The sequence below is a fragment of the Ciconia boyciana genome, chromosome 10 (genome assembly GCF_034638445.1).
Source record: "Ciconia boyciana chromosome 10, ASM3463844v1, whole genome shotgun sequence".
In the NCBI taxonomy this organism is placed as follows: domain Eukaryota; kingdom Metazoa; phylum Chordata; class Aves; order Ciconiiformes; family Ciconiidae; genus Ciconia; species Ciconia boyciana.
In genome coordinates this window covers 12,261,207-12,276,514 of record NC_132943.1, presented here as the reverse complement: position 1 = coordinate 12,276,514, position 15,308 = coordinate 12,261,207, and the positions used below count along the sequence as shown (strand labels likewise).

At 38.1% G+C, this 15,308-nt stretch overlaps 1 protein-coding gene across 12 annotated transcripts in view; it reads left to right on the top strand.

Annotated features, from left to right (window-relative positions):
- KALRN (kalirin RhoGEF kinase) overlaps positions 1 to 15,308 on the top strand; it is a 534,671-nt gene that overhangs the window by 233,926 nt on the left and 285,437 nt on the right. For 11 of the 12 annotated variants that reach the window (XR_012044472.1, XR_012044473.1, XM_072875252.1 and 8 more), the window contains 2 exons: positions 2,286 to 2,408; positions 12,461 to 12,652. Coding sequence is in view for 10 of the 12 variants with exons in the window: in XM_072875252.1 (XP_072731353.1) it covers positions 2,286 to 2,408; positions 12,461 to 12,652 (315 nt within the window). In the remaining 2 variants the exon portion in view is untranslated. Of the gene's footprint in view, positions 1 to 2,285; positions 2,409 to 8,459; positions 8,532 to 12,460; positions 12,653 to 15,308 lie in introns of those variants that run through there. The other variant, XM_072875254.1, reaches the window with a different exon arrangement.

The window sequence follows — 15,308 nt, the reverse complement described above, 5'->3', positions numbered from 1 at the left end:
GGAGGAAATGCTCCCTATCCACAGAATAATAGATTACTAGTTTAAATTACTCGTCTTAAAAAGATACTGCTTCGGCTTTGCTGACCATAAAATATTAGATTTACTGTTTATTTTTAGTGGATTGCTGCCAGTTTTCTTCTCCCTGAATGTCTTTAGATTGTTTAAAGCATTAAAAAATGTTCACATCAAACATGTATCTACTTAAAAGAAAGCTGTGTTAGTTTCTCAGCAGAGATGTAAAAGCTTGTTGTTGGGACACAAACTTTGCTGTTATGGAATTTTTCTTTCATTATTGGCTTTATGGCTTTTTTTTTTCCTTTAAGCCCACAAGTGTGGCAAATTATTTTATGCTTATTAAATCTTAATAAAGTGAGAAAAAGGAATCCAACGAGAAAGCTTTAGGTGTCTCTTCAGGTTATAGTAGGTAGTTTCCTTCTGTTTAATTGGCAGTAATGTTTGAAACCCCTGACCTCATCCTTGCAAAAATCTTGTTATTTATACTTTCTGAAAAAATGGTGATAGGCCTGATTTTGATCAGCTCCATGGGTACAAATGAGAAAGTAACTGTGTCAATGATATTACTTTGGACTTGCATCATTGTAACTTGAACCAAATTTGACCTTTAAGACTATTTATCGACACAAAATACAAGCTAGTATAGACTCTGTAGTTGCAATTGTATTTTCATAAATAAAAGATTAAGAAGTCAGGCATATGTGACAGATTGTTGGGACCAGGTCAGTGTAGTGTGTCTGGTGGCACTGGAGCACTTGCAATGTTTATTTGCATTTTGATGAAAGGGATATTTAATATTGTTTCTGGAAATCTCCTGCATAAAGCAGTGCACTCCCATGCCAAATCAAGTGTTTATTGCAGGAATCTTGGGTGACCCATATCTGGCCTTTTGTCTACTCTTAGGAGTACCATCTCTACAGGAAACGGGTAACTGACCCTGAGAAACTACATGCAGTGCCTGAGCAGTGGGCTCTGAGTGTTCTTCAGCTGTCACAGGTCAAAAACTGTTATTCAGTGCTAAAGAACGAAACAGCTCTTGACTGGAGGACACGTAAATGTTATAACAAAGATCTGGACTGATCCTTTGACTGTAAGGTGGTTGCTTAGAACCTGCATCACTTGCCTTTTCACTCTAAAATACTTTCTTTAACACCAGGGACTGTATTGACCTGACCTCCGCTGTCTCTATAATTATTTTTTTCTTTCCTTACAACAAATTAATAAGTTGTTTTTTTAATTATGGAAGAGCCCTTATTAATGGACAGTTCCCCAGCTTGCTGGGATGGAGATGGGGGAACACAGTTTGAAGGGATTCTGTAACAAAAACATTTGCAGAAAAGAAGAAATCTGAGATTGTAATGCCTGCAGAGCTGCAGACAGGAGTAAAGAATGAACAGTTCTCAGTTTGAATGCGTTTAGTCTCTAACACAACACAGAACAAGCCAAAACATAAACACACTATCTCCTAGCTGACTTGTGACAGCTTATAATGAACGTGCTGCAGGTTTAAGTGTCACCTTAACGTGCTACAAAATAAGGAATGAGTTTCACTGGCTTTATTCAATATATTTCTACCTGTGTCTGAAGTATTGAACTATCCATTTTGCTTGGAAATACATTTGGAAGTGGGAGAAGTTGAAATGTGTACTCTTTATAGATATTAATAAAATACTTTTCTTTTTCTCTCTTCATCCCAAAAATAATAAGTGGAAGATAGACTGGGTTCTGGCTTTGGAATTGGAAAGATCTAGGAAATATAAGTGTAGGAAGTCAACTGGCTATTTGGATGTAACATTTGGAAACTTCATGTATAGATGAAAAAGAAAGGGGGGCAAGAAAATCCCATCAATAATATTTATGGAATTTTTGGTCCGTTTCTGGATTAAGGGTACTTTATGAACTGCTAGATCTTCGGTCAGTGAAGCAACCCCTGATTTGAGGTCCCTCTGCTGCCATCTTTCTATATATGAAATTCCCATTACTTATAGGAAAAGACTATGGGATCAGCTTACTGAGGAACATGCTTTATGAATTATGTTTCCTGACCTATCATTCTGTTAATAACAAAATATGGTGATAACTTTAAATGCTTCCATTGCTTGACAAAAGCTTATTTTGATGAGGAACATAGATGAGGGTTTTTTGTGTCTGTTGCATATACATCTGTCTCGGAACTGTAGAATTTTTATATTTTGCACTGTCTCCTATTTTTTTTATCCCTGTCTAACACTTTTTTTTTTTTTCCCTCTGTCCTGTGTGACTACTTCTAGATGTTTGACTGGATCAGCCACAATAAAGAGTTGTTCCTGCAAAGCCACACAGAGATCGGCGTGAGCTACCAACATGCCCTTGACCTACAGACGCAGCACAATCACTTTGCCATGAATTCCATGGTGAGTTGAGGGCACGCTGTGAACAGTGAGTCTGCGCACGTGAGGAAAGGGCTGGCATGTGAGGCCACCTCCAGTTCAGAAAGCACTATGGACCTTTGAGAGGTGAAGTAAGGAAGGTCAGGCTGGGCTGTGGCAGAGTGTTGCTGTATCCACCCACACACTGATATATTATTATTTCCCTGACTTAAGAGCAGCACAGTCCTGTGGAGTTTGTTTACATTTTGGAGAGCAAATACAATATTTTTTTAAGTTTTTGACATTTCTTTGACTGGGAATTAATGAGAGCTGTAGGTGGCACCTCAATAATTTATGCTTCTCTCCCCACAGCCTGCTAAGGCACTTTTCAAAACTTTGAAAAAGAAACAGTAATCAAGCTGTCAGTTGTGGCCACAGTGGGATTTTGGCTTTTTCAGTAGTTAATCGGTCAGTCTTTTTGAATACAACTCAATTTATCTTGGATTTTATTTTTTTTTTAAAAAAAGCATCCTTATACATTTATAAGTGCTTTGCTTACTTTCGTATTCTTTCCAGGCATAAGGTATTTGTTCTGGAAACTGCTCTGCTTTCAGCACAGAAATGAGGACAGAATGTATTGATATTTTGATTGTTGCACTGGGTTCGAAAAATGTGTGCGTACCCCCTGCTGCAATTGCACAACGCAGAGATGAGCCCTCTCAGAACGCTCTCTGTCAACTACACAAAAGCTTGCCCTGAGTAAACCAGCTCCTACAGGTGTACCTCTGCATGCTGTGCATGGTCAGACTACAGTTGCACTGGGGCTGAGACCTCAAAGGTGGTGCTTGATGTTTAAGTTGGTGGTGTAAGTCACTAGAGAGCCACACCCTACTATGCCACCAAAGGGCAAGGTACTCAAGAGCAGCTGTCTGAAATGTGAAAAAGAGGCCCTGACTACCTGAAGTAGTTAAAGACTGCACACCGCTTTCATAAGATCACAGGTGTTAACCCTGCTATTCTGGCCAAATTCCAGATCAGGTAATTAACTTCTCTGACCTAAATTCCACCTGGCATTTCCACCTACCTATCTATTCCTCACTAAAGCACCGTGCCTCACTAAGGCATTGCATAACAGGGGAAGATGAGAAATGTTTATAATGTCTATTAATATATTTATTGTGATTACAGTTGAAAGCAGCACTGAAAAACAGGCTCGAGGCACCTGATTGTTAAGCTTGCCATCACAATGCCATCTAGCAAAATACAGGATAGCGCGGCCTCCTTATAACACTGCTGCTCACAGAATCCTAACAAATAAATGTGTCCTGGAGGTTTGTGAATTAAAAGTCATTTGGATTATGAAAGATGCAAAGTCACTCATAATTCTTCAGAAAACACCATTAGAAGAGTAAAGCTGGAGGACCTCTCTTTATCCTTTTTGTGGTACTGTCTGGTATTATTTTCTTAAAATAACTGGGAGCTAAATTTGGAAAGAGATAACTGTTGTTAATAGAAAATTAATGAGTGACAGGCAGGGTGCCACCTAATGGAAGAAAAATTATTTTCCTCCATTCTTCTTCCATCTGTCCCCAAGTGAACTTTTGGGAATGAGGAATGCAAGGAAGTGAGACATTTGCAAAGATCTTGGGAGAACTTCTGGGGGCAGGGACATCTCCGTGGCTGCGCTGTGGCTTGCAGCTGTGCCATCTCACCACCTCAGTGCTGCCAAACTCCTGTCAAATAGAGCTGCCCAGGAGAGAGACCTTTTTGGCTCACAGGAAAGAGTGCGACAGATGATACACTTCCCATTTTGTGCTGTCTCCAGTATAACCCACACACGTGTATAGTCATATGGAAGCCCATACAGTCAGCATGAATCAATCTACAAAGAAGATTGTCTCCTCCATCTCTTTAGCATAGAGGATCTATGTGGAAGGGCAAGAATACTGGGCACCTTTAACTTTCAACCTGTAAGTACAGTGAGAGATAGCACTCAATTCTGCTCTAATTAATTGAACTGAAATACATGACTCTGTGGAGGAACCCCACAATATAACAAATATGCCAAACAGTATATATGTTCTCTGATAATCCTTCTTATAGGAATATAACTCAAAGAGAGCAGTACACCTGTATGTCATTTTCCATATGCTGCTTTTCTTTTAGCTTTAGTTGAATTTTAGACCTAGAATCCCCTCTGATGATGGGGTGATGTCTTCCTTTTGGTTTTGGATCAACATTGATTCATACCGCAAACAGGCACAGTTCATTCAACTTAGATTTCTATTTAAAAAAAAAATAGTCTTGTGATATGCTCTCTCAGTAGGAACTTTTTAAAAAAATTCTTCGACAGATTTCAGTTGTTGAACAGAGGTTACATAAGGAGTTGTGGTATTGTTATTGACAGTATGGCAAAGTCAGGATAAAAAAGGCTATAGAAATATTTCAGGATACAGATGCAACTCAGGACTACACTTTCCTTTTTTTCTTTTTTTTTCTTTTTTTTAATCTAAATGAGGCTTCCATGGTATTTATCAGAAATACCAGAGTTTTACTCAGTGTTTGAAATTACTCATGATCAAATAGATTTCTTAAGACTTTCCATGTTGATGAAAGGCCTGTATTTGGGTTATGTGTCTGCACAATGGCCTTTCTAGAGGGGATTTCAATGCCAGGATTGCACGGGCTGGCAAATGAGGTAAGTTTTACAGCCTGGTGAGGTTGGCTTGTGGAATTAAACAGGACTGCTGTCTTGCAGGGGGCTGGGCATCCTATTTTTGGAATAGCAGACGTGGGGGTATATCAAGCTGAAGGGACATTTGGAAAATAGTGGGAAAAGGGTAATAACCTTAAGCTGCAGGCTACTTGAACTAACCTGGAGCTCCTGTTCTTATGTCAATATAGTGCTGCTGTCAGCAGTGATGCTCTTTTTTTTTTTTGATGGAGCAGATTCCTGCTAGAAAAATGTGGACTGACTCCTGGTGTCCCCAAAAGTCAGTATTGTGAATATGAGGGTGTTAGCATGCAGGAGATACCAGCTTGCTGCATAAGAGTGTTGGGCTGCATACTAGTCCCTGCATTTGTGGTAAAGCATGCAGGAAGACCAAGAGGAGATTGAAACTAAAATGAGCCTTTCCTGGCCCTAGCCCAGTTCCTGTGGTAGATGGTAGTTTTGTCTCTTGGCATGCACAAGAACTCTATGCAAGACTACTCGGTAGTAAGGATGAAGCCCCTGCATTTGTTCAAGGCAAGAGCCAGTGATGGTCAGCAATGGACTCCGGACAGATTGACTTACTTGAACGAAGCAAAACCAGAGAAAGTTGATCTGAACCAGATCAATTCTATGTTCAGAGTTGATGACTCTGAACATAGTGGTAGGACATTACATACCCCAAGCCTACACAACAATCTTGGTTGTCAGAGTAGTGGGGCTAGAAATATAGATCAGGCCTGTTTTCATGTGTAACAACACTTTAGTGAAGGAGAATCTTGCTGATAACAGAGAAATTAGTGGGAAAGAACCACCACAGCTAACTGTAGCTTCTTGAGGCAAGATATAGAAGGTCTGTATGTTTTGCCACGTTTTCTGATGCACAGTCTGATTGTGTGGGTTCTGGGGTTTTTTTATCCAATATAGTTTTCTCTAAGAGAATTACAGTCAGTGATGTTAGAAATACATAATCATGCAATTGCTACTGCACAACTGCCTTCATTAAACTGTCTTACTTTTATGGCAACATCTTGGTTCAGTTGTTCATGCTACCCTTTGATTTCTGTCAGAGACTGTTGGAAAATGGCTAGTGCATGTTATTTGATTACATTTATATTGCAGTAAGAGTAGGAGGTTTAGGTCACTGTTCTAGGTGCTATACACTTTCAAAGGAAGAAATGGCTTTTGCCTTACAGTCTGTTGCCAAAGGCTCTGCTCTTACAGTATTTATATACATAAATTACTTTTGCACATCGAGAATCTTCTTGCATTAAGTTACCCACTGATAAATATTTGTGAAGTTAAGGATTAGGATTAAGTAATGGAATGCAGAAGGTGTTAGAAAACTATGGGTCAGACCATAGTTTAGGTATTAACAGTAAATTAATACCTAATTTACTATTAGGTATATACTCATTTGTGTTTATAATCCAATATTCCTCAATCTCTTCATGTAATACCCTTGGCTGCAAAAAGAAAATTACAGGAATCCTTTCCTGTTTCTTTACCAGAGAATGGGGAGGTTATTACCTCAGATCTGTTTGCAATCCCAGGTAGAGTATTGTGATCCATCCAAGTCTGAAAACTTAAGATTCTGGTGAGTTTTAATAAATTAAAACATTCATATCAGACTCAAATCTGATGAGCCTTCAAGCTCTCTCACGCTAGTTACAAAACTGAAATATTTAGCTACCATGCTTTGGGCTCAAGACATGGAGGTTGGTTCCAGAAGAATGACTTTTCAAACCCAGTTAAATGGTGCTGCGTTTTTTTTTTATATAAATCTTTTGGTTTCTGAATCTCGAGGGTGAACTAGATTACACTGTAAACTTTCTCTGGGAATTTCCTTTATAATTGTGATTTTGCTAGAAATTCACTTTATAATTTAGCTACACCATTTTTAATGCAATATATTAGTCCCAGCAACTGTTGGATTGAGAGTAGTTCAGCTATCATGAATCTGAGTAACAAAATAATGAAAACTTGAAGCGCTTTTATTGGGTGTGGGGCTTGGGGTTGTTTATGGCTTTGGGGGTTTGTTTTGTTTTGTCGATACATTAAAATCAGTATTGAGAGAAGATATGGAGGAGGACAATGTAGCTGAGGAAGGCTGTATGTTTTGCAGGGAAAAACCCTACAGACTTCAGTGGAAGTTGGATCAGATCTTGGATCTCTAAGGTGTTTTGTTTTGATTTTTTTTTTTTTAACACTATGCCTAGTGTCCTTTGAGCCTAGCATAACTAATAATAGTTAAAATATTCTCTTAAGTTCCTCTAGAAAATACACTCTGCAAATGTTTATTGGGTCATGCCTTTTGTTGCATGCTCTTCCTGTACATCTCTATAGCTATGTTGTGACCAAAGCTCCTTCTTGGAAAAACAATTTGTTACTCTTTTTTACAATAATAATTCTTCCTTTTAAATTAACAATGTGAGATGTGGAGAAGTCATGTATTTGAGGTAATAAACTGTAGTGTGGTATTTTTCTTTCAAATAAGGACCACAGATATATTTTTTTTTTTCTGTGATTCAAGGCAGTGCTTGTTTTCACTTCAGTTTCAAAATAAATTATGTTAGTCTGTCACAGCTGTATAATGTTTATACTGAAGAAATAATACTTTTCACAAAGACGAATATTTAGCTCCAACATTTTGTGAGTAATCTCAATAATCTAGTAAATTCACTAGAGAAAAAAACCCAGTGTTTCAATATGACACAAAGCATACTGGTTGTAGCTCTGCACTTGGATACATGGTATATGTGACATTTGTTCCAACTCAAGTTATTTGTATTTCCTTTGCCAGGACTTTTTTTATGCCTGGATCCATTAACCTCCTTAAAGAGGGACTTACCACTTTCTGTGGGACATGCATAAAAATGGCAGTGTTCAGAGGTGGCATTGCTGCCTATCCTGCTGTCAGGGAATTAGCTGTGTGACACTAGATGGAGATGCATGTTGTCCTAAGAAAGTCGCAATGTATTTCAAACACCTAACAATTATCATGTAAAAGCTAATGATGTCTGTTGAAAATTCCCAACATTTATCTTAAATGAATGGTATTTTTCTGTACGTAGGCTGAGCTAAAATGCCATCTGATATTATTCTGCAACAGGCTACATATAATTGGTCTTGTTATAGAAACTTAAAGGTCTTAAAGATATCTCATGAGTTTATTTTGTCACTGAAACATTCTGCTTTGGATTTATGTGTTAGGTTCATTTCACAGATGGTTTCTAAACTCACAGTAACACAGTGCAAGCTGGTTATTTTTTTATTTTATTTTAAAGAAGAGCTCTTCAACAATCAAATTTCACCTTCAGTTAATCTGCAAAACCCTTCTCTTGCAGCCCACCTTCACTGCTTGCCATCACAATATCTCAACTAGTTCTCTAGGAAATGAGATGAACACAGCCAAGTTCCTTGCAGATTTAATGCTTCTCACTGCTCATTTTTCTTTTGTGAGTGTAAGGTATTCTTTTTATAAGCGTATTAGAAGAAAGTATTGTTCCAGCTAGAGTTGGAGGGTTTAATTAAGAGGGAAGGTCTCTCAGCATGCCTGCTAGATGATCAGGGCTGAATTAGTGTATTTCCCTGTGGGAGATCATTCCACAATTGTAACTCCACTACTGTCAGTACTTATTGCTGAGACTGAAGGCTGTCACCCTACCAAGTGTTAGGGACCTTAGCAGTGATCACTTATACTGGAAGGAACAGCTATGTTATAGACATTGATGACCAGAATCAAGGCCTTGTTTAGGTGACAGAAATGGACTAAGAATTGGTGGACAAAGAGGGGTATGTGCACTTGCAAGGCATTACACAAGGCTTTCCTAAACTGTAAAAGAAACTCTTGCTGTAAAAGAAGCTCATGACACTGATGTAAATGTGGGGAAATTTTTTTTTTTTTTGCCAGTCAAGTGATTTTTAGAAGGCAAAAATCCCCTTTTTTGACTAAAGTTTCAAAGTGGAAATAAAGTCAGTGAAAAATTAACTATAACATGGGGAATGCTTTTGGAAAGTCTGCAAATACATGTAAAATAAAGGGTTTTCAATGATAAAGGATGTATATTAGCCAAAACTTGGGTGTATCCTAGCGTCATGACAACAGAATGTCAACTGAAGTGCTTTTACCCTTACTTCTAGACATTAATATATTGTTTTCTCATTGTTTGACCTATTGTAGTCCTATATAGCCATAAATCAGTGATCCCTTGCAGTCCTCTTTGGGGACACTTCTCAGTTTTGAAAAAAAGATGAGGCCTTAGGTTATATTTAAGGCGAGACTCTCTATGAAACTGCTAGTAGTGGATTTTCCAGCCTAAAGGAAAAATAAAGTCACAGAGATTAGTTGCTCTATTTAATTTATTTCCGAATAGGATTAAAAGATCTATATAATAGTGACATAGAAAAATTTCAATTCATTCAGTTTTTAGAGGTGAGCAAACCAGAGGGAAAGGAAAGTTTAACTTTGGGAAATGTCAACAGTTGAATTTTGGCAGCATAGATTTTACTCAGAACATTACACATTGGCAAATAAAGATGAAAAAGAGTGGCTTACAATTTTATTCTCCTTCAAGGTGGAAAAGAAATGTCTTGCATTTTGTGAATTGTGGTCAATTAAATGTTTTTCTCCTGAAACTAAATTCTGGAGTGCCTTGAAGCCATATTGCATTTTACCTCAATCCACAACAGAGATCCCACCTTTCCCAGTTTCTCCCAGAGATACCATCTTTCCCAATAATAGTGACCCTGGGTAAAGGTTCTGGGATTGTAAAATGTGTTATGTCTGGTAGGATGTGCTACCCTGAGTTCCAGATCTTTAGCCAAGTCTTTGCTCTGTCCTGTTTTTCTGTGAGACCTTGGACAAGTCTTATGTGTCTAAGCCCCACTTCAGTATCTCTGCTTCACTGAGGTGGGGCAGATAAAGTGGAGGTAAAGAGTGCATGTGTCCGAAAGTAGGAGGTATCTCCATTGCACTGCCTGTTGGAGCTATACAGAAGAGCACATCACATGTGATATTGCACTTGAATCCATTTATTGCTCAGAAAGCAACAGGGGAAGCTCAGGAGTGTCTGTTTCCTGAGCCAGTTCCACTTGGTGCACTAAGAATGGAGGTGTGAGCAGGTGACTCCCAAACTGCTCCTTGCTTTCTGCTGGAAAAGCTATGGAGTTAGTGGGTTGGCTACAGGACGGGTTGGTACTCTTCCATGAAAAATTCTCATCAGGGAAAGCGAAATTTCATCCATAAAAATCTCTGTATAAAAATAAAACAAACAGACATAACAATATATGAATCTCCCTAACTTAAAAAGCAGACTCTAAGAACATCTGCTGTGTTCCAACTAATCTTACCTTTTCCCTTCTACTAGTTAATACATCTATATAGGGTAGCTATAGGGAACCAAGGAATTCACAGTTGTTTTCCTCCATGCTCATTGCATTGCAATGGCTGAGATAATTCTGCAGGGGAAAAAAAAATAAAAGCAAGATGAAAGCAACTTTTTTTTACATAAAATCAAAACTTCTTCAGCAACTTTTCTTTTCCTTCAAACACAGCAAAGTTCCATGTCTTCATTTGGTGCAACTCATCCAAGCTTTAGCGACTGTAGTGATGCTACACTGCTTTCCACCAGAAGAGCTGACCTGAAATGTTGCAAAATTATCTTGGCTGAGGCTCAGTCATGAAGACTTTCTGGGAGAAAGGCTTAAATATTTAGTCTAAATTCTCGTTTCTAACCTAGAGGGGCACAAAAAAGTGTTTGACTGTGGCTGGTGGTCAAAATTCCAAATAATAATATCTGTTTTAGTATACTTTAAACTCCAGAACACTTTTGATTGGTTTCTCTAATTGTACTGAAAAAAAAAAAAAAGAAATTCTTTAAAATTAATCTGACAATTTTGAGCCAAATCAAATTAAGAAAAGGCTATGTGATAAGGGGAAAAAACAAAACTGAAGGCTAGGTATTGCTTTAGATCTGTGTTATTTATGTGACAGCTGTCACAGTCATGGTTCTACCAGGGAGAGCAGAGTGGCTATAAGGGCTGTGGCCCCATCTTTCTTTCCTTTAGCACCTACAAGAATGATGAGTGTACTTCGTAGTTATCCCACACACTTTGCAGATATACTTTGCCCTGCTTTGCAACTTAGTTTGGACCTGTGCCTGCCTTGGCAGTGCTCTGTTGTGTTTCGTGTTTGGATTGGCAGATACCTTTCCACATTGTGCTCCCACTCACTGTGATGAGATCCTGCTCCAACAAATGCTTCTACCTCTGATTTATTATTTGCCCATGAGTAATACTGTTAAAATCATCAGGGCTGTGTCTGTCCTTATGCATAAGGGTCTTACAGATTCTACTCTCTGAAATTCCTGAAGCCCTTTTGAAATACTTTAGTGAGACAAGAAAGCAGTGAGTCAACATTAGCAAAACATCTCAAATTCTGGGATGTTCCTTTCCTCTGATGAGGAGGAAAGAGAAAGGAGAAGCGTTTACGTCAAATGAAATTCCAGAAATCTGCAAGACAGCTGTCATTTGTCTTTTGATGGTGCATCTTTGTAAGACAGTGTAGTGATGGCTATTTATTTTCAGGTTTACGTTCCTATGCAGAACAGGGCTATTGTAATGCAATTACATTGCTGTCCACTGTTCAGTTTGAGAAAAAACTATCCTTCCACTGCTTCAAGGCTGAATAAAAACCATCATGGAAATTCTTATGAAAGAACAGAATATATTACCCTTTTTGTAGGCTTTTTGAATCCTTCTAAATTCAGAATGGAGTTAAATGATATCTCTGCTGGAGAACAGTTTAAAATAACCTGCAGAAAAGATAACATTTTAACTGAAGAATATAATTTAATAGACATTTCTATGGAAACTCTTATATTTCTATAGAATATCCTTATGAGCTCTTTTAAATTCTATAAGACTTTTCCATTTGTTGACACTGCATGTGTATAAAGGATTGTCAGAGAGTTCTCAAAGGACAGAAAGCAAACATTTCGCTTACAAATATGTGGATATAGCATCCAGAAATATGAAGTAATGAAACAGAAATATCAAGAATAAAATAGAAGCAATGAGTAGACCCTAACAGGTGAGTAAATAGCAAAAGTATGGCAAATTAGTTTTACATAAATAAATTCAAGGGAAGAAGGGGAGATAACAGTGTTAGATAATGGCATAGATGTGCAAAAAGATTCCTGAGGGATGTATTTTTACAGTGGAAGGTAGTATGCCTGCTATTGATGCATATTTAAGCAGGTGGTTGATTGCTCTCCCTGAACTGCTCGGCTTTACTCCAACTGATGGTGTTTGGAATGTGTAATGAAGGCAGAGGGTGGTTACGGTTCTTCCTTCTCTTTATTTATGTGTGCTTTTTAATTTTCAGAATGCCTATGTCAACATCAATCGGATCATGTCTGTTGCGTCAAGGCTTTCTGAGGCAGGCCATTATGCTTCCCAGCAAATTAAACAAATATCTAGCCAGCTGGATCAAGAGTGGAAGAGTTTTGCTGCAGCTCTGGATGAGCGCAGCACCATCTTAGCCATGTCTGCTGTCTTTCACCAGAAAGCTGAACAGGTAAGCTGCTTTTGTGACTGGCAAAATGATCGACTGCTACTTTGATAATGACGATTCTGCAATTATTACCTGATGGCTTTTGGCTTGTATGCAGTGAGGTTAAGAGCCTTGTTCTTAGTGGATCAGTGTCTCAAAAACAAATAGTAACATTTCCCAAAAAAAACTGGCACATGTTCTCTGAGTGGATAAGAAAATATGTTTATGCCTTGGTGATGAGAAAGAATCTGATCGTAAGTGAAGTGCACTGGTGCAGTAACATGCTGCCTTATTTCTATTGCCTAATATTTCATCAGTGCTGTGGATAAATTCAGGATTATTACGGTCAGGAAAACAGTATGTATCTGCACTCATATGTATATTTGGTATGTGTTATGTGCACAGGAATAATTCACACATATGACATAGACCCATACCAGCAGACAATCTCTAGGAGCCAAAGCACATTATTATAATGAAACTTACGGAATTAATTCCACCACCCACTCTTGCAGTGCTCTTCATAGCCCCAAACTTTGTTAGACCTCACTAAGTAGAGACTTCAGAGACAGCTAGGAATATCCAAGAAAATTTTCCGTGTCCCTGAACTCTGGTTTGTGTCTTTAACCACTACCAAAATTGTTCCATAATTTCATAGCTACAAAAGATTTAAAATATGTCAGTGAATAAACCTTCTGCTTTTTTTACACCTAAACGAGGTCCACTTAACGGTGATGGTTCAACTTTGATCATATGTTGATTACATTCATTTTCCAGTGACAAACACTGCTTTGGGGCACTCTTCAGTATTGTTGTGTGCTTATTTTTCAGAGTAGTTAATATCAAAGCTACTAAGTGGGTGTGCTTGATGTTTATAAAATGACCCATACTTCAAGTGTCTGAAGAAGACATTATAACTGATAAGCCAGGAACTGTGCCTTGTAAGACAGAATATATGTATGGAAAAGTTTAGTTCAAAGAGTAAAGATTTTCTTTATTGTTTGTTTCTGACCATAGAATTATAATGGATTTTTCTTTTATTTTGTGTTTCCTATTGACGACAAGCCATAGCATAGAGCAATTACTCACCCTACTGGGCACTTACTCATGTAAGCACACTCAGTGGTTCTGATGAGACTGATACACTGACATGTCCAGTACAAGTACTTTCATCTCTGTACAATGGGCCCTGTAGTGTTTAGGTGTAGACTTCATGTTAATAATTGTCAGTCATCATATGTTCATAAAGAAAAATCAAAAAAGAATTTATATCCAGTCTACAGTCACAATGAAAATGTTTAAGATTTATTAATGGATTACTTCTTTGTTTGTTTTGGTTTGTTTGGGTTTGGGTTTTTTTTTCTTTTTTTTTTTTTTTTACGAGCAATCCCCTATTTTTCTAAAGTGTCAGTCTTGTTTGTAATTTATGAGGAGCTGCTGAGGTATTGTATAGCATAAAAGGCAATAAAACAGAAAGCTGTATTGAACTGTCTGTCAAGCTAGAAGTGAATTTTTTTTTTTTGTCTTCCTACCTTTTGAACATTGTCAAAGTGGGTATTTTGCCTCAGCTTTAACTTGAAAAAAAGCTAAGCTAATGTCACTTTCAGCTTTGGGTCTCTTTTCTTTACAATTGTATGGATGGGTCTGAAAAACCCAGTCCTGCCTTGGCACCTCTTCATAAGGAACTGAAGTTTGTGCTGCCTGACAGAAGCTAGTCTCTCATTACTAAGCAGACAAGAGAATTTGCTAATTGTGAACAGTAGTTGCTCCTCCTTGCAATAAAGAGACAATTCAGTGGAAGGTAAGTGCTGATGTGAAGCCTGTAAACTCAGACTGCTCCAAAAAAGAAATGTTGGTGTGTCCATTAGCCAGGACTAAAATTTCGGCCTTGCTTTATAACTCTGGTAGGATAAACCAATGACTTGAATGCTAATAATTTAGTTATTTGACCTCTGTATAGTATAAAAAGTGAGGTGTTTGGGATTTGGTCTATAACTCAGTCTGTTGTCTGTCAAACATTCATTCCAAATGTGACTATTATTTGGCAGGACCCAGAGGTTTGTTTTACTCAGATCAGGGCTTCATTATTTTACAATAAATAAGGCTTAAATCTCTGAAGCAAAGATGTAGATAAAGCCACTATTTCCTCTGTCCCACATAAAATCTTTTTTTGCTCCCATTGTTCTCTTGGTAAAGGTAGTCTTGTTGCGGATCCAACCATTTCTCCCACAGTGTACCCCTGCTTCCCTCATACCGATCTAATATGCAGGTTGTCTTTCCTTCTCCAGTGCGATAAGCTGCTACAGTCTCTTTGTTCATTCCTTCCTATTGATTGAAGTTCTCTGTGATGCCAACAGGAAGCAAGCCTATTAGGACTGTAATCTTTCAGCATTTGGCACACCCAGCCTGCAAGGAAGTTGTTGGCTTGGGACAGAGATTTATGAAAAGCTCTACGATCTCTGTAATATGCAAGCTGAGCAGGAAGCAACTTGTTTTTCAAGGTCTCTTCCGAAAGACCCCACACAGAAAACTGTACAGAATACAATTTGTCTGGCTTGGAAGGATGAAAGGCTGAGTCAACCCTGCTGGGAATTGAACCTCACATCTGTCTTCACGTGCCTCAGAATCACATTGCTTTCCTGGCTCTTATAGCAGATACATGTGGCATGTTGAATGGAAC